The 25,567-nt window shown below is 44.0% G+C and overlaps 1 protein-coding gene across 3 annotated transcripts in view; it reads right to left on the bottom strand.

Moving 5' to 3' along the window:
• Positions 1 to 25,567, bottom strand: part of NEDD9 (neural precursor cell expressed, developmentally down-regulated 9) — a 73,865-nt gene that overhangs the window by 29,216 nt on the left and 19,082 nt on the right. For 2 of the 3 annotated variants that reach the window (XM_066558550.1, XM_066558567.1), the window contains exon 1: positions 8,802 to 8,834. The exons of the other annotated variant lie outside the window; for it this stretch is intronic. In XM_066558550.1, coding sequence (XP_066414647.1) covers positions 8,802 to 8,813 — 12 coding nt within the window. In that variant the 5' untranslated portion in view covers positions 8,814 to 8,834. Of the gene's footprint in view, positions 1 to 8,801; positions 8,835 to 25,567 lie in introns of those variants that run through there. 3 annotated transcript variants of the gene reach the window in all.

Below are 25,567 nucleotides of genomic sequence, written 5' to 3'. Positions count from 1 at the left end.
AAGCAGGGTGGGCAAGCAGCAGAACAAGTAGGGCTCAGGCACTACACACTCCTGCCGAAGATGCTGATGTGGCCCATTGGTTCACCCAAGACCAGGATTCACAAGTGACAAAACATGTGAGAGACTGATAGCGCTCTGGTCTGAGAACATTTTTTGCTGCACCAAAACTGCTAATTTTAAGAAAATAGGAGATATTTGTGTATCCATTTTTTTTTGTGGGTAGTTGGCAAAGTAGTTTGCGAAACTGAGGCACAGCAGTGAACCTGCAGCTTGGGAGGGAATCCAAATGCATGTCTATGAAAGAAGGAAGAGGCTAAAAAAAGTGAGTATGGGGGAAGTAAAGAAGGAAAAATGTGAAAATGAAGGATAGAACAAAGATCCTAACTGGTGCTCCAGCCTGTGTGAATGAAATACTTCACAATTCTGCACTGAGTGCATCAGCTTATTGCCATGCCTGATGTTTCCCAATGGAAAAGTGAGTTGAAAAGCAAGATTTCTGGCTCCGTATCTATTGAGAGCAACAAAAAGATAATTCTACATTGGCAAGAAGGAAAAAAAAAAACCCAGGCTGTCTCTGCTGTCTCTGTTTGCTCAGATGATATTCTTTCATCTGTTGACTGAGTTTTGGTTTATTGGCTGGCCCCATTTCATTTCAATTAGAGGGGGTGAGAGACATTTCAAAGGTAATCACAGAAACATAATATCCTCGGTGTTAAATAAGGTGTTTCTGATGCTGCCAGGGCTGTACCTCCTCCCAAACCACACGTGAATGGCACAGAGCAGGAGGAGCTCAAGGGGAGCAGGGCACTCCCTTTCCCTGCGCGCAGCCAGCTGGACGCGGCGGTCCCGGCTCCAGGGCCAAGGGGCACGGCTGGGACAGTGCCCTTCAGGACAGCCTGGGATAACAGCCTGGCACCTAGCAGGGCGCTGCTGGGCTGCACACCACCCACCCTGCACTGCTGCCATCACAGGCGTCACGCACAGCGTGCGACAGAAACACCTACAGCCAGGCAGAGCGCTGATCCGCTCATCACGTATTCCTCTCACTGCCCCTGAGCTCCTGGGGTTGTACAGGAGTGCCGAAATAGCATTCTCTTTGCTCTCTCTGGGAATACAAATCACATCCCCTGACTTACCTTCAAGATCTATTAATATTTTGGGAAATTCCACCACACCTAACTCACTAAGCTTTCTGTGTATGTTTCACCCTCGTAACCGGTTTCCTTTCCCCCCCCACCCAAGGAAGGGTGTGATCTTGTTCCATGACTTTAAAAGGCCTTTTCAAATCTGTCTGAGGGCTGTATGCCTTTTGTGACATCAACAGGGAGAGAGGAAAAAAAAAAATCAAGCATGCAAACAATACCCTTAGAGTAAATATGATCTCACTGTGATTAAACCACAGTACATCAGAATCAAAAAGCAGATGTAAAACTTAACCTCTTTCCCTCAGGCAAGCAATTAAAAACTTAATGAAAGGAGATCGGATGTTAAATGCTAAAGAATTGAAGAAGCAGAGCAGAAGGGGGAAAAAAAAGTACGGAAAGAAAGAATCCCAAAACGTGTGTTTTGAGTTCTCAGTTTTCCAGTTTCTGGCATTTGTGAGCAGTCCTCTCCCAGACAAAGTTTCCTTAAAAAAAAAAACAAAAAAAAAACCCAAACCCTTTTTCCAAAATTAACCCTTCCTTCTGCGGCTCTGGGGAAACAATTCCAACTTGATTGTCAAGAAACCATAGCTGTGTAGACACAGGACCTCAGTACTGCCACCAACTTACTTGTTTGATGGCTTCAGCTTTAAAAGTATGTTTTTTAATTTTTTTTTTTTTTTTTTTTTAAGTCTAGAACCTCGATGAACCAGGACATGCCTTTCTTCACCCAGGTCTCTCAAAAAAACAAAAAATTCATTAGAAGGGAAAGCCATCCTGCTCTGCCAATCTAGTGTCACCATCTGGGATACTACACAGCAGCTACAATTTGGGATGCCCTGAGAGTCCAGCTAACTAAAGAAAAACAAGCTCAGGAACTCCTCTTTCCAGGCTGCTCCCAGCCCTCAGCAGGCTGGTGGGACAGGAGGCACATTGCCTGTGAATAAGAATTCCAGGGGAGCCAAGCCTGGCTGGCAGCTGATGTTTGCCAGGTCCAGTCAGAGCCATCTCCATCCTAAAGGGCAGTGGCCAAAAGTCAACAAGCCTCCCAGAACAGCTCAATTTTGGCAAGCTGACATTTTCTGGGTAAGTGTACCCCCAGAGAAGAGGGATGGTGAAGGTGCAAATGAGTTTTAAGCAGCTCTGGTTACTCTGCTCAATCTCAGGCTGAAGCGCAACTTCAGCTTCATCGTGTAAGATCTTGATCTTGTGAGAGATTGGTTTGGGCAGTTCCTGGGCTGCAAATAAAATAAAGCAGTATAAAAAGAGAGACAGAAAACAAAGAAGATATCTGCTTGTAAATACGCCCTTCTGTAGCAGTAAAAATTGGTTTATTACCCTAAGCATTTTAACTGGATGTAAAGTCCACAGGACAAGGACATTGATGACACCACCTACTGCTGGCTGTATCTTAAACAGAGTGCACACTTCTGGTTGTCTTGTACTTAACCCTTTGGATCAGAAACTTCTTTAAAAAGAGAATTATTGATTTTTTAATGGTCTGTATCTTCCTCTCTCTGTCTTCAGATAAACAGGTCATTTGCTTTGGAAGAACTGAGATTTGATCCTAGGCTCCTTCAGCATTTTCTAAGACTTGCTGTTACCAAATGATTTATGGTATTGCTAAAATTTTCAACCTTGCTGTCGATGAGGCCTGCTTAAGAAAGGGCTTCTGATGTGCTGACTTGCATTCCTGTAGAGTAAACCCATTCTTATTTCTCTTCCTTTTCTGGCAGGCTGATCCACTCTGACTGTGAAGAAAGTGTTTTCAAAACCAACATGAAAATAGAAAGGCGAGAATAGGCCTCATCCCTATAGACAAAAAAAATATACAATTTTTGTCATGCTATGCACTTGTGTTTCTAGGAGTGTGAACTATAGTTTTAGCAGCCCTGTTTCATGTCAAGCACAAACTACGTCCAAATCTGCTGGGGAAAAATGAGCTTCTTAAAATTAAGACAGTTTCCACTACTGTAATGTCTAGACCAAAAGGCAAAAGAAAAAGGGCACTTGCCAAGAGCAGGCTGTGATAATCAGGCAGTAATATGCAGAGGCTGCACTCTGAGCTGCTATAAAGTGACCCAGCTTCACTGATGCTGAGAGTTGCAGCCATTTACAGGCAGAAGTACCTCTACATGCAGCTTTTCTTAGCAGTGGCCTGACTTAATAAACATTGCTCAATACCTGCCATAAATACTATTTTCATAATACAGTCCCAGAGGAGTATCTGATCAAGCCCACTGAAGGCTTGGCATAAAGCACCTTTCAGGGGCCAGAGTACTGCTCTAACAGGAGATGTCCACTGCTTTCATGGATGCTCAGAGAGCATCTGTTATGAAAAGAAGCCTCTTCAAAAGTGACTTATGCATTTGTGATTCCAAATGTCACTGAAAGTGGTTTCCTGCAGAGGCGTGTGGGCTTTTATGTCCTAAGAAGTTCAGCTACTTGTCTCCATCAAGAGCAGCCAGAAATTGGAACAGTGCAAGATAAGGGTCCTCCACAAGTGCTGCAGCCAAGGCTGAGACTGCATACTCCTCTAAAGCACTCATGTTGCTTTAAAAATAGAATTAAACTCTGGACCCTGGGAGACAGGTGAGTTCCTAATTGCTGCTGGTATGAATGGGATTTAAGTATTTAAATATTGTAATAAGTTAGTCCAAATAAAATAAGCATGGCAAAAGTGACTTCCCATTGGCCCTTAAGTGACCTAAGCCCATCTATTGTGTGCAGAAGGCACTCCCATGCCCTTAACACCTTTGATAACAGCAATAGGACATGTAGGAAGCTCTATGCTCCTGGTTTTCTACTTTTCTAGATGCACCTGGCCTTGCTGGAGCACAGGCAATACACTAATACAAATGTCTCCTCAGACACCACACACAGGAGTTCAGTGTTCAGTGATCAGATATCAGTGCAAGTTAGTCTTCTAACCCCACTTGTTGCTGGGCTTGAGATGGTAAGATTCCAAAGATGAGTTTGTCGGTAGTCTTAGGAACTGTGCTCCAAAAATTTAGCAAGGTCCCAATAAGACATCATGAGACTTCTCTGATGTCTAGACTATATTCTGCAAAATAGCAGAGTCCTGCAGCCTAAGACAATAACATTGAAATGTGCTTTCATTTTTCCTTTGCAGAAGATGTTTCCATAAAGTCTTACTATTAGACAGCTCTCCTGCTCTCTGATCTGATAGGTCCCCGTCGATGAGGTATTTTGATAGTATGGCACTGTTTGGAATCAGTAGAGTTGAGTCAAGATACCTCTAGGCCAAGTAAGATTCTAATGTGCAACCTGCAACCTCTAGCAGGACCTTAAAAGCAAAAGTAAAACCCTCCCAAACAAGTATCTAATGCCTCTTGCTCTATCTAGAATCGAATGGAACAATCAATAAAATAAGGAAGGCTGTTCATTTGGTAGTTCTGCTTCCCCATCAAACACTAGGAACTACTGGACAGAGACAGATTAGGCTGCCAGTTTCCGATTCAATTGATTCACAGCTACATTACTCAGGAGCAGCTGTTAGCATAAAAAGACACAAGTTTAGAAATCAGGTAAAAAACCTGCATGCTGTTGGCTGCAATGCTTTGTGATGGCTCTTATTCTTCCTCTGAAATAAGCACTGTAACGTCCCTAAGCCTCAGCAGCTCCATTATAAAACAGAAGTAAAAGCACTCTGCTGTCCTACCAAGACTTTGGTAGGGCAAGTGGACACAATTGTGCACTCAATTGTGTGTTGAGTTTCTCAGCTACCCTGGGGCAGTGGGGCACTCTCCTCTATTAAGTATACAAATATAAATCTACAGGGAGAGTACGGGAGGGGAAGGAGGGCACACAGAGGCTACAGCCAGAACTGAGAATGACAGTGGCCCTCCAAGCTTTATGAAGCGGACAGTCCTTCTGGCTACATCTCACTGGTGTTGCTGCTGACTTGGGTCTGACCCTGCTGGACCTCAGCCACCTCATCCTGTAGGTGCACAGGTGAGAGAAAAATCATGAAACTTCCATTCTAAACTCATTGCAGTAAAAGAGACGGCACAAACTTGGACAGGTTTTCCCCTTGTCAGTTTGTTCTTCTCCTAACTACATTTTACAAGACTTTACAGTTCCTATTTACTTCTGAGTTAGATTGCCACCCTGTGATTGCTGAGATACTGAAAAAAAAAAGTGAAACAAAGAGGCAGAAGGAATAAATGAAACAGAGAGGATTTGGTTAATAAAGTACAGACAGTTCTTTTCCTTTTACATGGTCCAACACTCAAAGTCTTTCATTGCCAGGGTTACAAGCAGCTTTTCACAAGCACTTCTGGTTGGGAATATTGTATTTCTTCCCAGGGACACTATTTTGTTTGTCTTGGCGTGCAGACATTGTAATCAAGTCTATATATTACAGGACTGTGCCTTAGCACAAATGGCAGGCATTTCGAACCCTATTTAGGTTTCTTCCTTGCCCAACAAATTATCTAAAAATAGATAATCAAGACCTCATACTTCACATCTACGTCATTCCTTTTGGCTTAAATGAGGTAAGGAATGCAGGGTTTTTTTCCTCTCCTCTTTCACCGTTTGGAAGTTTTAGTAAACAGACAAATCCCCTTTTCTTCCTTCCTTCCCCCTCTTATTTTGTCTTCCATGTGAACAGCCACCCAGCTACAAAAGCCTTGTTATGATAATGTCTTCTCCCTTTTGCTTCTGTTGCACTTTTATTGCCGAGATAAGAGTGCAGGAATTGGGAGCCAGATACACCCTCTCCCATCCATGTCCTTCCCTCATCATGGAAACCCACTGGAATTTCTGTTGCTACAGAGTACGTTGTAGCTATCTGTAACTGCTCCATCCTTGGAGTCACAGCCTGTGTTTGGTTTCAGAAAAGGCTGACCCTACTCCTGGATTACAGAACACTGGAATGGAGTCCTGTGAGAACTTGATGGGGCGCAGTTTTATTGTACATGGGGATTTAGCTCAAAAGCAAGCTGTTGTCATCAAAGAACTGAGGTGTTGCCCTCATGCAACTGCACCCCAACAGGAATTACTTCTGAAAGCAGTTTTTAGACAAGCAGGACTAAGAAGTGCTCCAAACCAACACAAGTATTTCTTATGCTTAACCTTTCCCATCTTTCCATAGCTCAGTTAAAATAACTTCTGTGTTCTCAGTCATTTAAGTAGTACATGAATGGGAGAGCAGGACCTGACCTGGGGTTAAATTTCTCTTTGCTTTAAATAGTCACAGAATCACTGAATTTCTCACAGTGTGCAAAAGCTAGACAGTGGTGTAGAGACATATTTAAGGTAAAATTCTGAACTTGCTTAAATCCACAGGGATTTTGCCTTTCAGAGGATTCAGACTTGAGTGTTAAAATGGAAAAATGCAATAGACAATAAAAGAAGCTTAGATGAAGGAAGAGAGGGAGGGAACAAGTTTTGAAAATGTCTGAATAAAAAATGTATAGATTGTGTACCAAAAGGATTTCTAGACCAGAAATGACCTTGGGTTTAGTCACACTGAAAGCAAAGTCATGAGTGATGGAGACACATATTCAGGGTCTCATCCATGAATCAGTTCCTGTTCTGTCCTACTGTTAAAACTCTGAATTAAACTATAATGAGCATTTCAATAATTTCTTCAAATGAGGCCTTACAGACTATTACAATGAAAGGAAGGAATGACAGGCCCCAGTATAACACTGTGAGCAGGTAAACAGAGCCAAATGTGCACCTGGATGGTAAGCCTCCTCTGAAGTGATGATTTGTCCCCAGGCAGGCCATTAGCATTCTCTGTTCCTTTATTTCATGTGCACAATTAAAAAAAAAAAAAAAAAAGTTTTCCTATAGGAAGATAAAAGAAAGGGAGAAAATACAGAAAGAACAAAGACTGAATGTGCAGGTATTCTCTTTGTGTATTACTCTAGGGATAAGAAATAGCTCTAAGAATGTTTGTCCCAGTTAAACACTGTAACTACTTCACATTTCCCAGGGAAAGTAAACACTGTAATCCAGCTAGAAGGTTTTTGAGGCCAAACCCCTCAGTCTTCTCTTTTTTATTTATTTATTTTTAATGGCTTGCTCTTTCTCTGTCTAGTCTTCTCTGTCTAGAATTATGTAATCACAAACCAAATCCAAAATCCTCATTCCCACAATACAGGGCAAAGGAAACATTACAGAGCAGGGAAGACTTCCCCCTTTTGAGCCACCTTATCTGTCCCTGTTCTTGCAGGGCCACTGGCCTACATACAAGAAATCAGGAAGCTGTATAACTATACAGGACCATTATTTTGCTGCTGGAATACAAGTGTTCCTTGGCCCTGGGCAGCCTGAAAGCAGTTTGTGAGCTTTGGACTAACAGTGACACTGATCTTCTACCCTCGAGTGCCTGATGTTTCTGCTCAGAGTAACACCTTCTCTAGGCAGGTATAAAGTCTACCTGGGCTGATCAGAGGTGGAGCAGATAGAAGAGAAGAGATGGATTTTATCTCAGACTTCAAATCAGTCAATTGTTTGAGATACAATTTAAAATAATAATTTAAAAAAAGCCATGGATTACCTTTGGCAACCCACATCTAACACAATTTCTTTTCCCTTGTTTTTCCATGAGATGGAGAAACTGGCAGTTGCTTTGGAAACTTAACTCTGACCTTTCCCAAAGTTTGGCTTGAGAGACCCTGAAAACCTGGCCTGAGCTCAGAGATGTACAGAAGAGCACAAAAATCCCTGCACATTTACCTGGGTATCACTGTACTTCTCACACACACTGCCACTCCATCAGCACCCTTTCACACCAAGCTGCCTCAGTTTAGTACAGAGATGGACTTCACTTCCAAAGCAACTCAGTCTCCAAGTAAGTATATAGCGTGTGACATTTCCAAAATCACCTTTTTATTGACGCTGAAGTTATTTTTGGCAGGGCAAGGAAAGTTTTTCCTTCCCTCCCCCTTTTTTTCCAATCGCACAAGATTACGGTATGTCTGTACAGTAATCTAATGCCCCGTGGGCAATTCTGTACCTTGCCCAGAAGTTTTTGAGTAATATTAGGACAAAAGGCTCTACATTTGTGTCTTTTGGGAAAAAACCCAAAAAACCAACCAACCACAACCCCCTCTGGTAAAAGGTCGCTAAAAGCGATTATTGAATAAGCGGGGATGATAGGAATTAATACGGGGGATAGGTTACCAATTTCTAAAAAACGTTTGGGTTTTTTTTTTCCCCTCGCTTGTGATGCATCAAACAGACCGCACCGTGATAAGGAAACATCCACGAGCGCCTGGAAGGAGGTGAATGAGCTCCCGGGGAGGATCGGGGTACCTGTCCCAAACGCGCCTGGCCATCACGCACCGCCCCGCCACCTTTCCCGCGATCCCGGGCTCACCCCGTTATCCAGGGCCGGCACCAGCGGGAAAAGCGAGAGGAGCTCCTTCTCCCCGCACCGCCAACACCGACACAGCACCCGGGGGGCCCCCGCAGCCCGACCCCTTCGCTGCCCCCTCGTTTCCCACTCCCCGCGGACACCTTCCCGGGGCTCTGCGCCCGGAGGCAGCGCAGCGGAGGGCAGAAGGGAGACCTGGCCGCCCCGCGGGCACACGGCTCGCCTCGGGGAGGTGCGGAGGGGAGCCCGGAGCGGTCGGACCCCCGCCTGCGGTGCGGTGCGGGCTCCTTGCCCGCCGCGCTCACCTTGTACTTCATGGCTGCGCCGCCTCCGCGCCCCGCCGCATCCCCGCGCGCTCTGCGCGCCCCGCCGCGCGCCGCCCCGCCAGCCTAACGCGCTCATTTGCATAGCACCGCCCTCATTTGCATGGCGCTCGGGCACGAGCCGGCCCCGGCCCCGCCCCCGCACCCCCCGCGCCCGGACCGCGGTGGCGCCGGCGGGGTCCGCGGGTTCGAGACCGGGCGCGGCGCCTTCCGCCGCCTCCCTCCGCCGATGGCCGGGGAGAGAGAGCCCCGCACAGAGCGAGGGCTGGCGGCCCTGCTTCCAAGGACCCCGCCCGTGCCTTTTCAAAGCTGCTCGCCTTCACTTTTCCCCGGCGGAAAAGGACCTGGGGGCACAGGTTGACAGCGGCTGAGCAGGAGCCAGCGTGTACCCAGGGAGGCCAATGGCATCCTGGTGTGGATCTGCACTAGTGTGGCCACCAGGACCTGGGCAGTTAACCCTTGTATTGGACACTGGTGAGACCACACTTCACGTCCTGTGTCCACTTCTGGGCCTCTCACTGAAAGACCTTGAGGTGCTGGAGCAGGTCCAGAGAAGGGCAACGGAGCTGGTGATGGGTCTGGAGCACAAGTCCTGTGAAGGGAGACTGGAGGAACTTGGGGGTGTTTAGGGAGAAAAAGAGGCTAGTGGGGGACCTTGACACTCTCTACCCTTACATGACTTTGTACCCAGATGGGGTTTGGTCTCTCCTCCCAGGCAGCCAGCAACAGGACAAGAGGACATAGCCTCAAGATGTCCAGGGGATGTTCAGGTTGGACATAAGGAAGAATTTTTTCATGGAAAGGGTGGGTAACCCATTGGAATCCACTGCCCAGGGAGGTGGTTGAGTCACCAACCCTGCAAATGTTCAAGAAACAGCTGGACATGGCACTTAATGCCATGGCCTAGTTGACAAGGTGGTGTTTGGTCAAGGGTTGGACTCGATGATCCCAGAGACCTTTTCCAACCTAATTGATTCTGTGAACCTTTTCCGTCCATCCCTCCCACAGGCATTTTTCTCACGTGCAGCTCTTGGAGGCGCTGAACACTGCCTTGTTCATGTCTTTGCAATTATTTTTGTTTTCACTTGTCCTCAGAAGATGATCTTTTTCAACTACTACTGCTCGAATCAATCTGCCAAGTGTTGGCTTTGCCTGGCTGCAATTTCAACACTGATTAGACACCATAGGCCAAGAATGCTTTAATGGCCCGGAGATGTCCATTATAAAGAGTGACCATTGTAAATAAGGATTATTTGGAAGAGAGTAATAATTAACTCTGGTATCTTGGAAGCAAGAAAGAGCAGGGAAAATGGATGTGTGGTGATCCTCCATGCTTTTCAAGTTAGATCTCTTAATCAGGCATGATTAATATGGTGCACATTATAGGAATCTTTGTGTATGGGACATACTCCAGCCTGTTTAGAGGAATAGGAAATAAATTCTCTCCTTTTTGCCCGAGCTGAATCTTACCCAATATTTTTAGGTCACAGATGGACTCAAGGCTATTTCTGGTGGCCTAAGGAAAAATAGCAAAGAATCATCTTGTACTAGCAGATTACAAACATAACTACATTTCATAGTGCAATGTTATCCTTAAATTCTCATGTGACTAATCCTCTAGAGAGGGATCCTATTGCTAAAATGGCTTCTTGACTGATAAAGAATGTCGTACTTTTATCTGCAATCTCTTCTGTTCTCCAGTTCCAGCATAAAATATGTGGCTGTACTCTACAAATTTACTAATTGAATGCAAAAATGCTTTTTTTTCCCTATGCTGTCTTCTTGACTGCACATGCCATAATAGCTCATGGGTGTGTGTCCCTGTCAGTACAAAATAAGTCTCAGAAATTCGTGAGAAGGACAAGTTCCTGCTTTCTGCAGTGCAGAAGAGCCACTGTGGCTGGGCTGTAGCTTTGCTGCTCCAACCCCTTGTAGGGGTTTTTCTCTGGGCCTTTCTTTCCATTTTTGTTGTTGCTGTTGATTCTTCTGATTTCCCAAGAAGAAACATGAAACAGATGATATTTTATATGCACTGGGTTTAGGGCAGGGCTGTTTCAAGTGCAGCATCAAAATAAATGTGGGTAGTTTCAAGAGAGTAAAACTCACTTGTGTGCTGTGTCTTTAGACACCTTAATTAAGAAAGGAATTCCTCCAGTGATTATGTATAACCAGCTTACTATTAAGAGAGTGCAAATCTCTTTGGAGCATTTCTTAATTGAAGAGTTAAGAACCAAAGAAACACTGTTTTTCTTTTTGCATGTTTTTGCTCTTCATACTTCAAGTAGAAAATTAATTTCAGATACAGAGGATGCAATGGCTAAGGTGTTAGCATGATAGTGGACTAGCATCCAGATCTCCTTCCTTGAATAAACTCTGTATAATCTCTTCCCATGGCACCATTACCATGAAGATAAATGCATTAAGGACTGTAAAACCACATCAGCAAGAACCAAATAAGTATTGGAGACAAAAATAAGTAACTGACTTCACCTATATTTAAACTCAGAGAGCATCTGGTTTCCAGTCATCCCACCAATACTGGTACTTTTCTTGTAATTGGTGCTTTTTCAGAATGCTTTACAATCACATTATGAAACCTAAACACATTTAAGAAGCTGTGCCTTCTGCTATATTTTAGCTTGCATTGCTTGTAATGTGTGTAAAATGTCCCTGACTGATTTTAATATGAGGTAACAGATGTGTCAATATGAAATTCTAGTTGGTGTTCCTGTACGTGTATTGTTTTGCCTTTATCACTCTCCATAACTTTTATTAAATACTTTTACTTAGATGCCACTGGAATGACACTTTGGGCACAAACCCACAAAGTCTGTCAGTGCTGGCAGCTGTACTTTACAACTCTGAAGGAGCAGGCACGAGAGCTGGTATTTTACGGGGAGAAAAATAGATTGCCGTCGCTCAGCACTGCGCGGCAAAGTCCCACTGCTCGTTTTATTCACGCACCCTCCCTCCCCCTCTCTCACCTACTGCATTTACCCTGAGGGGGGTTTTAATTTCCCCCAGGGTGGAACACTCCCACTCAGAGGGACACTCGCAGCAGAGCCAGCAGCATGGCAGAGCTCCATGGTCTATCCCGGGTATCGGGAATTGGATATACCTTGAAAGAGGGATTTGTAAACGTGATCCGCTGAGCTCCTCGCCTTGCTGTAAGAAGCTGGGATTGCAGCAGGCACGTCTGTGGTTGGTGCAAGCACCCCACTGCTCTTGGTGACCTTGGCGGCGGGCGTGCCTTTGCTGCGCAATATTGTATTTCAGGCACAGCCTAGGGAAGTTTTGAGTCGGTTGCCTTGGATAATCAGCTCAATTATACAATGCAACTTGCTGATGAGGAAGCTGGGACCAGGCATTACTGATGTCTGTGTTTCACAGGCAACTTCAGCTGTATTGCCAGGATTTATAACTACAAGGTCCTATTGAAGTTCTCAGGAGGGTAATTCATGTAATGTGCCTTTTTTGCTTCACAGCACAGCAATGGCTTGATTCACTGCCTCATATTTATTCCACTGCAATTCTAGCAGAGTAGCAAATGGGTTCTGTGACTTCGTCTTGTGCCTCTGTCAGTGGCTTTTGTTTGTTTCTTTGCTTTTGCTGAGGGCAATTAATATTACTCTCTGCTCATTTGGGCGACCTACTGCTTGTATCCTGCTCTCATACGCCATCCTGCTGAGCTTATTGCTCGCTTTTTTTCCAGTCATGTCTCTGCTCTGTGTCTTCCTGTTGCCCTCCTGGTTGCCAGCTGGGGTGCTGAGGTGTTTGGGAGGTGGCAGCAGGTGAAGTTATCACATGGGGCAGCCACAGGGATTGCTTATCAGCTGGGCTCTGCGGCTGGCCTGCCCCCGCCCTCCCTCGGCATGCAGCATGGAACAGAGCTGCCAGCAGGCTGGGAAGGGAATACCCGCTGAAGCACAGCAGCCAGCTATCACCTTGTGACAATTGATAGGGGAACACGAGACAGATATCCTGCTCTGAAAGGTTACTCAAACAAAAATCCCCTTGTTCCCGTTTCCCCATTGACACAATCTGAGAAAAGAGAGACACAGCAGAGTGTCTCCCTCACAGCTGAGAGAGTCTTTTCAGGAAGGGTCTGTGAGCTCTCTGTTTGGGAAACACTGAGCTGTCTTTTTTCTTTTTTCCCCCCTCTATACAAAGGCATAACTATCTCTTGGATAACGTTGTGCGGCATCTGCATTTCTTCTTGCTGTGATACTTGGCCAGGGGGTTTGGATTAAAATTAATTTAGTTATAGTTCCACTGCAATTTCTGAGCATAGGAGTCATAATTAGCTTCATGTCCTGTCACCTATGTAATGCTACCCAGGCTGGTTCAGGAGATATGCAGTGGGTGGAATTTATTCAATGCAGAATGGTTTTGTACATGCACTCAGAGTGGTGGAATTTGCTTGCTTGGATGTATCCGTTGAAAAAGATGAAACGCTCTTGTCTCCTGAGAGGAACATTAACAAAAGTTCACCACTGACATGGGCAGGAATGTGTGTCTGCATAGAAAGGCTCCCTCTCCCACCTCACTAGGAGATAATAAGAAAAAGATTTCATTCTCACCCAAAGAAGGGAATATTTTGCATTTTAGCAGACCAAAACAAAGTCTGCTTGATTTTTCTTTGACCAGTGATGGAAATATTTTTAAGCAAATGTTCTATTCCATTTAACAGTATGAGATATCTGTCCTGCAGATGGAGGAGTGGGTAGCAGTCATTATAGTGGTGAGATTTAAATGCAAGGGTCGAATTGTGAGAATAAAAATTGTGACGTAGAATTATCTTCTTAAATTTGCCTGTGCTTTGCCAATTTAAGATGCCTAAGATGCCTTTTAACCACAGGGTTAGTTCACTTGCCTTGCTTTAGAATTCTACTTTTACTTTAATATATACTAACTAATCTTACAGGCATCCCACCTCCTTTCACAATAAGGCACAAAAGCTGTTCACATTCTTGAGAAGGGCATTTTATGCAGTGTTTCATTAGGAATTGCTCATTTAACTTTGTAAGTCAACCACCAAGGCCCTGATTAGTGCCCCTCCTTCAGATAAGGGGAATAAATGCAGCTCCTTCTATCCTCTCTGTTTTGCTTCAAATGCCAGCCAGAAAGAAACATACTGGTTTTCCTCCCACCCAAAAGGTTTTGAAAGTGAATCCAGCCTTTGTTAGCTTGAGAAATCATGGAGGGCAGTTGGAATTTAGATATTCTGGCACAGCCTGACTCAGTGAAGAAAACCTGAAAAGTTTGTTCAGTTAAAACAAAAAAAAAAAAGGGGAGGGGGGGTTATAGATACCACTACAATTTTCATTTGTTGTGAGAAGCAAGTAGTCATCTTCTCAGGGGAGAATGGACATGGGAAAGGGAAACAGTGGAATGGCTATTAAAACAGCATGAGGGGTCATATCTTACTCTGGAGAAAAGAAAAATAATGTAAAATTGAAAAGAAGTAAATTTATCTCTGTTCCAGCACTGGAAATCAGTCCCACAGAAATTATTCTCATCAATGGCAAGCTGAACATGAGCCAGCAGTGCCCTTGCAGCCAGGAGGGCCAACCCTGTCCTGGGGGGCATCAGGCACAGCATGGCCAGGCAGGCAAGGGAGGGGATTGTCCTGCTCTGCTCTGAGCTGGGGCAGCCTCACCTCCAGTGCTGGGGGCAGTTTTGGGTGCCACAAACAAAGAAAAGGGACATGGGTACAAAGAAGACGTGGAGCTGTTAGAGACCATCCAAAGGAGGGCCATGAGGATGGTGAAGGGCCTTGAGGGGAAGCCATGTGAGGAGCAGCTGAGGTCATTTGGTCTGTTCAGCCTGGAGAAGAGGAGACTGAGGGGAGACCTCATTGCAGTTACAGTTTTCTCATGAGGGGAAGAGGAGGAGCAGGCACTGATCTCTTCCCTCTGCTGACCAGTGGCAGGACATGAAGGAATGGTGTGAAACTGTGTCAGAGGAAGTTCAGGTTGGATAGTTGTCCTAGGGTGACTTTATGATGCTTGTTTCCCCAGTTGTCTGTTCTGTTTATGCTGGATATTAAGTTCTGCACCTTTAAGACTGGTTCTGAGAGTGAAGTGGGGGAAGAGAAGCACAGAGTTTGTTTTTAGAGGCTGCACTTGCTCCCAAACATTCTCTCTCATGGACTGTGTTGTCCGCAGCGTGGACAGTGGGAGAGACTTCTCCTTTGCTTTTTAGTTAGCTTTTTTAGCTAGCTGAGGCAGAGAAGTTCCCTGGACTGTGGCTTTTCTTTTTCCTGGAACTGATCAGCCCTGCTCTGGACTGAAAACCCAGAAAAACACCAGGAGCTCACACCTGTGGCCCACCTGGGCCTGGGACACGGCATTTTACAGTTCAGGAAGAACTAATAAGAGACTGAGTGAGCCAAGCTACACCCCATGAAAAGGACTTTCTGAATTTACCATCTCTTCAGAACTGCAAGAGGTTTTATTGTTTAATATTATTTGGTTTTTTATGCTCGTGAATACTTTGCTTATTAAATAAACAGGTTTTTCCACTTTTCTCCAAGGAAATCTTTTCCCGAACCAGTTGCAGGAGAGGCCACTTGAATCTGCTTTCTAGAGAGTCCCCTTTGGAAGTTTCCTCCCAAATTTGCCATGACCAAGGCCAATATTAGAAAAAGGTTTTTTGCCCAGAGGGTGGTTGGGCACTGGAACGGGCTCCCTAGGGAAGTGGTCACAGCACCAAGCCTGACAGAGTTCCAGAAGCTCTTGGGCACATGGTGTGACCATTGGGGTGTGCTATGCAGGGCCAGAGTTGGACTCAATGATCCAAATCAGCACATTCTGTGATTCTGTGGAAAAAGCTTTTCCAGGTCCCTGCAGCAGCTCCCCTTGGAGATGGCTGGTGTGGAGCACTTGAGTCAGGGGGACTTCATGTTCTCAGCAGTGCTGGGAGGAATTTGTAGAGGACAGCACAAAGGGTCATGCACCCTTTGCAGAGCTGAGGCAAAGCAGGAGCTCTGGGAACCTTGGCACGTGCACTGGTGCGGATTTGGTGCACCACTGGTGAGAGGATAGATGTCAGAAGCCCATGGCTTCCAGGTGGGTACAGATTGGCAGATTGGGTCTCCAGTGCCTGTTTGCCTAGGAACTGATGTTATTGGGAGGGAAGGAAGAATGTGAGGTATGCAGGGAAGACTGGAGAGGGAAAAGAATGTCAGCATGGAGCACGCACTAGCCTATTCCTTCCAGAGATACTGTCAAAGGGTTATTCATTTCCCAAACAAACAAACCTGTCTAACAGTCATACTTGCAGGCTACACTCCCTTATTTTCCCCTCCAGCACAGAATATGTTTAATGCATGGGTTAAAAAATACCAGCTTTCTTCCAGACATGTGGCGTGCATGCCATTCAACCTACTGATTCCAAATGAAGTTTTCTTGTTTTTCCTAAGAAAAACTGAGAAATAGCACAACTATGGAGGCTGCGAAGGACTTCTGTTCTCTCTGGTTCACAATTGTGTGGATGAAATATGATAAATACAGGGAGGTTGCTCAAGAGGAAATGTATGTTTAGATATCACAGCTTGTTTAAGATGAAAGGAATCCAGAATTGGGACCGGAATTGCCTCAGACAAGAAACTTGGGCACAAAGCTTAGGCATGTTAACCTTTTCATGCAGTTGTAAGAAGTCATAGTGCTGGCATCCAAAAGCTCAGATCTTTACCTGAACTTTCTACTTGAACTTTCCCCACGCTGGGTGAAACTCCAGAGCTGGGATTTTATTCACATGGAACATATTACATTATTCCACTAGATACTAAAACTGTTAAAATGGGAATTAATCAAGTTAAGAATTTATTTTCTTTTGAATACATTCACCCAGCATACTGGGTTTGTGGGAAAAAAGTCCTGACTGAAATAGCACATAACCCACTTTCAAAGGAGTTTCTAAATGGAAGCAGGAGTGTGAGTGTGGACAATTAAGTAGGAAAGAGTGGTCTGGAATAAAAAGGTTCACTTTTCTGTGACACCCTGGAAAGGTAAGGTTTTGTAGACTAGGATCAGCAAGTTTTTTCTCAGGAGATACAACCTCTCTCACCTCCTCACCTACAACAGAGTAATATGCAGCAACACTCATCCCCAGAAGCTTTCTCTTGGACACAGTAGTGCAGAGCTCTGCTCTTTCCAGTCTGTAGTGACCTGCTCCTGTCTGCTTTTCCTGCCTACCTCTCCTTCCCCTCCTCCTGTCTTCACAGCCCTGCAGTTGGCAGGGTGGAGAGGCCCAATTCCAGGCACATATGCTAGCACTTTGCTCTGAACTTGTGTGGAAGGAGCTTGTACAGACACATGAAGGTACAAAAACTGGTGTATAAGGGGGGGGGGGGGTGTGTTGAACTCCTCATACATATATTAGATAGATTTAAAATACTGCATAAAAACCCTTGAAATCCCGTGAATCCTCTGTACAGAGCATTTGTGTGTCTTAACTCCATTTTAGGAGTCAGGACCAAAGCCAACCTTATCAAAATACTCTCTCCTTCCTCTGATTTGCAAAATGCACACTACTTTAACTTGGCAAAACATCAATAATGACCCAAAAATATAATCTCTCCTGACCATAACTTGTCCATCAGTTTTACACATCATTCAAGGAATTGTCCTGTGACTGGACTAGCCATTTTGCTTTTGCAAAGCTTGTTAGATTTGTTCTCTCTGTTTTTAAAACCTTTGGTTGTAAATCTCCCACACTTCTTTCAGAAAAAAATATTTGCTGTTGCTGTATTTTATATATTCATGTTTTTTTTTCCCCATCTCTCATCAGCAACTCTTTCAAACCAAAAGCATTTCTCTCTTGTAAGGCCATCAGCTCAGTGGTTGTCCACTAGCCAGCAGCCACTTTTTTCCAGTAGGAGGAGAAGCAAAAATAAAACTTTAATAAAATGCAAGTTTGGGATTAAAAAAAAAATACAGTGGAGAAAGTTCTGTTTTGCCTTTACTGCCAAGCTTCCCGTGAAGTCTCAGCCTAGATATGTTTTGAGGCTTGAGGAATTCCTTCGTTTGGAGGTGTTTGGAGGGAGGATATAAGATAGGAAAGAAATCATCTTTTCTCTCTTTTGCTTCAAACAGATCTGTGGAGATCAGTTGATATCCATAACAACAGAAAACAGCATATGAAATGTCTCACAGTGTCTGACTTATTTTTCTCTTCTTTGGGTGTTGGTGTTTAAGCTCTCATCTCATACTCAGTGTAAATTTGCATCTCTACGAAACTGCCAAAAAAGGTTTTCTTTGCTGCCATCTAAATCTGTTTATGGTCTACTCTCCCAAAATCATTCTTTAAAGGAAAATGACTGACTTTCAAACCCCTCCTCCTCTTCTGTTATTTTTAACAAGCATTTCAGCGTGGTGTCATTTAGAGAAAAGATCATTGCATTGCTGTGTGTTGCAGGACTCTCAGGAAACAATGCTAGAAGAGAAGGAACGTGGGAACTCTGTTCCCTCTCTTTTCCATTTGCAAACTCTGAATGCTTCTAGCGCCAGGGTAGCCAAAGATGGGGTGAAAAGGACAGAGCATGCTCCCATTGGCAAAGCTTCTCTCATCTTGACTGGGACAAGGATTTGGTCATGCCATGCAGCATCCCAAGCCTTGGACTGAGGCCTTCACTGGCTCCTTACAGCAGGTTGGCTCTGCTGAGGGAGACAGCACTTGCAGATAACTCAGCCCTCACAGTTATTCTTCTGCTTCCTTCAGTTATCCACCTCAGTTATTCTTCTGCTTCCTTCAGTCTGGATACTTGCACAGGTGATGGAAGCCCAGTCTCGGGCTCATATGAAAGGAAGACTGCACAACTCTAGCTGGCCTCACCTTCAACACCTCAGTTCTTGTCTTTGTCTGCCCTTTCCCTTACATCCCAGCTGACTCATGGTGTTTGCTTCTGAAGTCTGATGAGGGCTTGAGTCACAAGGATTTGACACTTCACATCCTCAGATTTCAGCCCTGTCTGGGAGCTGTAAAGGTCTGTCTCCACGTGTCCTTACAGCTTCTGAGGAAGGGCTTAGCTCTTTAATTGTGTCATAACGCTCTGGAGTACATTTGTCTGGAAGCCATGAGTCCGTACTGCAGAGACTCTCCTTTATCTGCAAGTTCTGAGATAAAGGGTGTTGGCTCTGGCTCGGTGAGGCTGCTCTGTAAGAGGATCTTGGTCATGCTTTCCCAGCCACTGTAGCACCCTAGTGAGCACAGCTGCTCTGGGATGGCCCCACTGTAGCTATTCCAGAAGTTGTTGCCTCCAGTGAAAGACCATGATATGGCTGAGTGTTTGCCCAAAAAGAAGACCACAGAGGACATATGTATGCATCCACCTCTCCTCAGAACATAAGCAGAGGTCTGATGTGACTGTTTGGTGGGGTAAATGTTGGTGCAGAAAGGAAAGTCAAAGGTGTGCTGGGAGAGCAGGTTTCAGGGATATATGTGTAGATAGGGCCAAAAGGTTTAGACTGGAGCTGGTGGCATAGGCTCCTTAGACTCTTCTTATACTTTCTTTTTCCTTATTTCTCAGAGATTGATATTCTGGTGCAGAGATCAAAGTGGGATAGCATAGGAGATGCAACGTCCCAAATGCTGACTCCTGACCTAAGCACATGGGCGAGGGAGAAGTCTGTTGGACCAAGCTGCTTTTATAGGAGCTGTAACCACTCTAGAGAGTAATGGAGGGAGACAATTCCTTGAATTTGTGGGAAAAGGGAAGGAAGGCAAAAAAAGCAAGATGAATAGAGATATAAACTATTATTAATCAAAATAATAGGAGTGAAATAGTCAGGGGCATCAGGGATACAAAGCACCCCACACCTTATGTGGATCAGTACATATTATGGCCTTTTCTGTCTTTTGAGAAATCTGTTCAACTTCTTTCTTTGATATTTTAAATATTCTACACTTGATAAATAACATAAAATACAGTCCTTAAAGACTGAACCACATTCTGGTAGCAGCCAAGATAACTTTATGAAGACAGACAAACTTGTGTTAAATTAAAACAAAAATATATCATGCTAGAAAGTTATGTAAGATTCTATTTTAAAATCATCTGGTCCTAATTTACTAAATTTACTGCCTCAGAGCTAATGCCAAACTGCTACATTTGATTTATAGAAATACTTTAGCACATTTTTCCATCAGGCTATTGTAGAATATATTTACTGCCTTTTTATTATAGTTAAAAATGCAGACTTTTAAAAGGAAAAGAACATTTTTGAAGAGCCTATTGATAGTTTCTCACAGGATGCCAGGAGACATGCAGATAGTAAACAATGCTGTGTGCTTAGGAACATTCCACTCGATTTTCAACTCCTTCACCATCTTTTTTTTCTTTGTAATTGAACAAAGTGATCCATCTGGTAAATGGATGTTTGAAAATGTCCAGTTTGTGCCAAACCACTTTTCTAAAGCACAGACTACATTTTTTTCAGGCAAATATTTAAACAGCAGCCGCACTGTGATGCATTGCTAGCTATTAAAAAAACACACACAAAACCCAGACAGCAGGCAGGGGGGAGTCAGGGTGAAAGAAAGCTTAACAAATACTCCATTAAAAATCTATCTAAAAATATCGTGCTAAACAACCCTCCTTCTTCCCCTTTCTCTTCCTGACAAGGGTTTCCAAATGGGAAATGACTGCTAGGGAGTAGAATCTACATTCTGATCAGCAGAGCAACTGAGCACATGCCTAATTTTACACACATTCTCAAGTCCTTTATTAATTTCTGTGTCTGTGCTTCACAGAACTGGGTCCTTGGTAAGTCTCTGTCTACTTGTACAACAAAATTCTGTTCCAGAAGAGTTAGTTTTTCAGTGTTTTTGAGAAATCACTGTGCTTTTTGCTCTCCTGCATCCATGTCCCATTGAACTTATCCACAAAGTTTGATCCATGTGCAGTGAGTTCTCAAATACATGGATATTGTATAGAGTTCTGGTTCAGGTACTTCCGTGATTTTTATTCATCTCTATGTACTGATCATCTAAACTCAGAAGTGCCAAAATGCCACTAGCAGAGGGAATTTTTCTAGTATTTCCAGCTTGAGCAGAAGCAGTTGGGACAAGATATGTCTCTTTTTTTGTGGTAAACTCAGGCTTATTCAGATCTAATCTAGCAGTCATACCGATAGCTCTTTTCAAAAATCCCCTTGCAGTTACCCAGAACTGGCACTGCCTGCTTTCGTTTTGGTATCTCTGTCTCCTCATCCACCGCTGCAAGTGCTCTCTGTTCAGTCAGATTCAAATTCAGAGTCTCCTGAAGTCACACAATCAACTAAACATCTTCAAGGACTTATAATTTTGGCCCTGTTTTGAGTCCATAAACTCCCTCCCATTTTAAAGCTCAAATCTCTGAGTAATTTTGCAACTGGAGTGATTGATGTTTTTTGCCTTGATGCAGCAAGACACTGGACTCCTAATGTTCCAAAAAAAGCATCAAGGCTTTTGAAGTGTCTAGTTTCAGTAACAGTACTTCCAGATGGGCTGGGTTTGCACAGTTGAAGAGGCTGTTACTCCAGTAAAAGAACAAGAGGGTGTAATCCTGGTCCTGTCAAAGCTGACCCAAGTGTGGCTGTTATGCCACTGTATCATCAGTTTAGTCTCAAGGTAGAGAAGACTTAATCAATTATCTCATTTTTACATTGCCAAGACAGAACTGATGTCTATTTTGTATCCAGTCTATGCTTTGCCACTCTCTAACGTCCCAAGGTTTTGGGGTGTTGCACTTTTGTGAAATAGGTTACTGAGCTGCCTGGGGTTTGTTGTCGTTGCTGTGGTGGTTGCCATGGTTGTTGCTGCAGGGCAGCCAGAAAACGGGCACTGTGTTTGTTGCCCAACATGAAAGGCTCCTGGTTAAGAAAACATCCCTGCAGCTACTCAGTGCAAACCCACCAATTTCTCCCAAATGCTGCTGTGGTACAGATGCAGGAGAGCCTCTCATGAAGAAATGGTCTGACATGAGAGGGAGGGGGGATAAAAAGGTCACAGCTAGAAAAAGAAATGATTCAGCACTAGTTTTTGCGGGCTGGCATTTGTGTCTGCAGGTCAAAGTCAGTGTAAATTTGTAAATGTTCTTCTGTGTTCTGCTCTGGAAAGGAGGTAACAGCGCAAGACAAGCAAAGCGCTAAAGTCTGAATTTAATTTGACACAGCATGAAAATGAGACAATTGTGTGCTGGCTGGTTGAGGTCCAGAGATGTCACCTCACATTACTATCATTTGTTGAGTGGTTGCCAACATTTGTCCATTTTCACAGCCCTGTTCAATATAGAAGATTTCTGGGGCTCCTCAGCAGTTTGAGGAAGAGTGGAGCTTTGTTTTTTGGGAGCTAATCCCCTTAAACCACTTCCTCTTCCCACTGGAGTGAGGTTTTCTTAATGCCTTTTTGTGTGTTTTGTTTTGTTTTAATGACCAGAGCTCTTGGGGCTGTTTCCAGGTCTCCCTGAAAGGTCAGGTCTGCTTTTTTCTTTGCTTGCCATTCATATGGTGAGTAGCAAGTGCGCCTTTCTCTCAGGCTTTGAGGCTGCTCTGTTTGCTGACTTCAGTTCTCCTCTTTGAGTATGATAGTAGATGTTTCATCATTTTACTATCTAGAAAAATTAGAGTTCCATAAAAGCTTGTGATTTTGTGTCACTTTTTTTCTATTTATCACCACCCAAAAATATGTGTGAGTAAAAAGTATGTCTGCACCTTTCAGCCTTTTCTTTGCATGGTGATACAATGAAAGACACCTGTTGGAGAGAGGAATTTTTCCACCTGCAGCTCTGGACAGCTTTCAGCTCAGCTTTAGCCTTTGTTGTTTTCTCTCACGGGGTTTGTTCTGCATTTCAGAACATGAAAACAAACATGCATGTGACATGTTTATATAGTTGCAGTTCTAGATTTCAGATATATTGTCTGTAAGCAGGTGCCCCAGATAATCTAAGCTATATCAGGCATGCCAGTTTTAAAGACATATGTGAGATAACTGCTTGATTAAACTAGCCATACATCCTAGAGATGGTGTTTGATTGCTTCAGGATCTTGGTGGTGTTGAGAACCCACAAGCTACACTGAAGCTGCTCAGTTTTATGAGTCATTATTTGTTTCTTGACACCAGTCCAGTTGATAAAGCTTGTGTTGAAGTAGCTGATAGTTGCATTCATATGTGTAGGGTAATAATTCTGATTTATTTCATATAGATGGGGCTTCTGTATTTTCACTGCATCTCCCCCACTACATCATTGCCTGTGTTGTAGTGCTACAAATAGCACCAGGCTGGATTTCACTTGCTCTAGGGCCTGTGTTGTCCTTGTCCTCAAAAATCAAAGTTGTTTGGATGTTTGGTTCACTTAGGCATGTGAATATTGAGGGCTAGACTTTCAGGAGTAAATGTGTGTCTGCCAGGAATGGGACTGGGTTACCTGGGCATGGAATCTGTGGACACATTTGTCTTGGAGTACCCCAGCTGCAGCTCCAGGAAGACGGCAATAGCCAATATGCCCAATTGCCTTATACCCACCCTTGAATGGATAGTTGAGAATGGGGGCCCCGAGCCTTTTGAATCCAACCCCTGAATGTTTATTGGGATCATGGCCAAGATACCTAAACATCCTGGCTCAGCAAAGCTGAGCTGGAGTTTGAGATCTGCTTCTCCCTCTCTTCAAATAATTTCTTCTGGTTGGAGCCAGACATGCAGAGGAGAAAACACATACAATAATAATCATCACATCTTCAAAATATGTTTGAGTTGCTTCCAGGTAAAAATTTGGTCCAGGAGTTCTGGGAGCAGGAAAGATTTGGAAGTTAGAGTAGCAGTGGTAGAAAAATTGGGGCCAGTTTCTGGTCCCTAACGTTCAGCCAAGTGAAAATTCATCCGTTGTGAAGTTGTCACAGCCTGCTTGCTTAGGCGACCACGACCTCTGCCACTTTGATCCTTTGAATACAATGTGGCCTCTTCCCTGGTCCAGCAAGGAACAGAAAATGATTCATTGCAGTCAAGCATCTCAGTGCTCAAAGTAGTCAGTAAGTTTTTCCCAGAACTTTTGAAAAGCCTGTTCATTTGATGGAATGCACACAGAAGGCAAAAATAGTGGGAGAGAAAAACTGCTCTCTCCGGGTTTCTGTTTCTACTAATTTGTGCAATATGTAAAAGACTCTCAAATCCGTCACAGATTAACTAACACTGATTAATGCATCAATATCCTGCTCTGTGCATCAGTAGACTGCCTTGCTAGTTGCCATGACAAAATGTATCTTTCTGGGTTTTTAGACTGAAATCACACCTCACACTGGGGGTTTCAAGGTCACATACATTCAGGATGTGGTTTTCAGCTTGCAATACAGAGCGGCAAGGGCAAAATGGACTCAGAAAGTTTGCTGTATAGTGCCAGCTGGGATCCATGCTTTGCCATTATTCTTCACAAAGAGATGAAACCCACTATTTTAGTCCTCTGAACTGCAACTGATGTGCTGGGAAGGCTAGACTCAGTTTAGCTTGCTTTCTGGGTACAGTAGGACAATAACTAGGACAGGAGGGCAAATGGAAATATGCAGCACGATGATTCTTGCCCAGATACTCAGTACAACTGCCCCTTACTTTTTGCTTTGGTTTCTGCTCCAATTGAAGGTATCACCACAATAAATCTCAACTCTTTCATCCTCCCAGGTGGGTACCTAACTAGAATTTGCCTCCTGGCTTGACTCCATACCTAAAGCTACCCTATACAAGGAATCCTTATATGCCACCTTTTTGGTTTCCAAGCATCTGCCAAGTCCTTGCCAGTGTTTAAGAGTCAGCCCTTTGGGTTTGGGGTCTGCAAAGGGCTTCACTGGGGGAGCTTGTGGGAGCTACTTTCTGCTACTAGATCTTATTCAATTATGAGAGGCTTAGCATGGATGAAATGTAGGTGGGTACGTCTACTCCTTAAACCAAATGAAAGGGAAAAGCAAATGCAGTGGCTGTCCTGAAGCGTCTTCTAAACAGGCTAGTTTCTAGGAACACAGGACTAGTTCATCAGGGACTAGCTGTGCTGCTGAAGAAGCTTTATTAATTTACTCAACTCAATCCTGGTGAATGTCATAACACAGGAAAGAGGACTGTCTTTCCTTTTTTCTGGCAGGCAGTCATCGTTCACCATCAGAGGAATTGTATCTTCAGGGAGGGATACAGTCTTTGCTGGGAGCTCAGCAGTCTGTGCGTCTTTATACAGGAAGACCAAAGGTTTTCTGTCCTCCTTTGTGATAGATTTGCTATTAAATGGAGAAGAAAGAGGGTTTACCATGCTAATGACATTCCTCTGCTCACTGGCAAACAGCAGAGGCCGTTTGTGCAGTGTGCAGAGGCTGTTTGCTGCTGGTGTGACCAGGAGATGTGCATGGCTGTTCAACATCCACCCTCATCCTGTGGGCATTTGCCACACTTGCCTTTGGCCAGAGGGCCAGGGCCTGCTAATTTTCCCTGATAAATTTATATCAGCATCACATTTAACAGAACTGGAGCTGTGGAACATGCTCAACATGGAGTTATTTACTGCTGGCACTGGAACCAAGTCTTCATCTTTCTTCTTTAGAGGACACAGTGAAAAAAAAAAAAGCTTTATAATCTAAAATCCTTCAGAATCATGGTTTGAAACTTTGCTAGCAAAGAAAAGTTTGAAGGAAATATTTGCCCACCGGTTAGTAAACTGATCTTTAAGGACAGGCTTTTGAGATTATTACATAATTTGTGGTCTCTGACCTCATAAAAAAAAGCAACACTTCCCT

The sequence above is a fragment of the Molothrus aeneus genome, chromosome 1, assembly GCF_037042795.1.
Source record: "Molothrus aeneus isolate 106 chromosome 1, BPBGC_Maene_1.0, whole genome shotgun sequence".
NCBI lineage: Eukaryota > Metazoa > Chordata > Aves > Passeriformes > Icteridae > Molothrus > Molothrus aeneus.
This window is presented reverse-complemented; position numbering and strand designations above follow the sequence as displayed.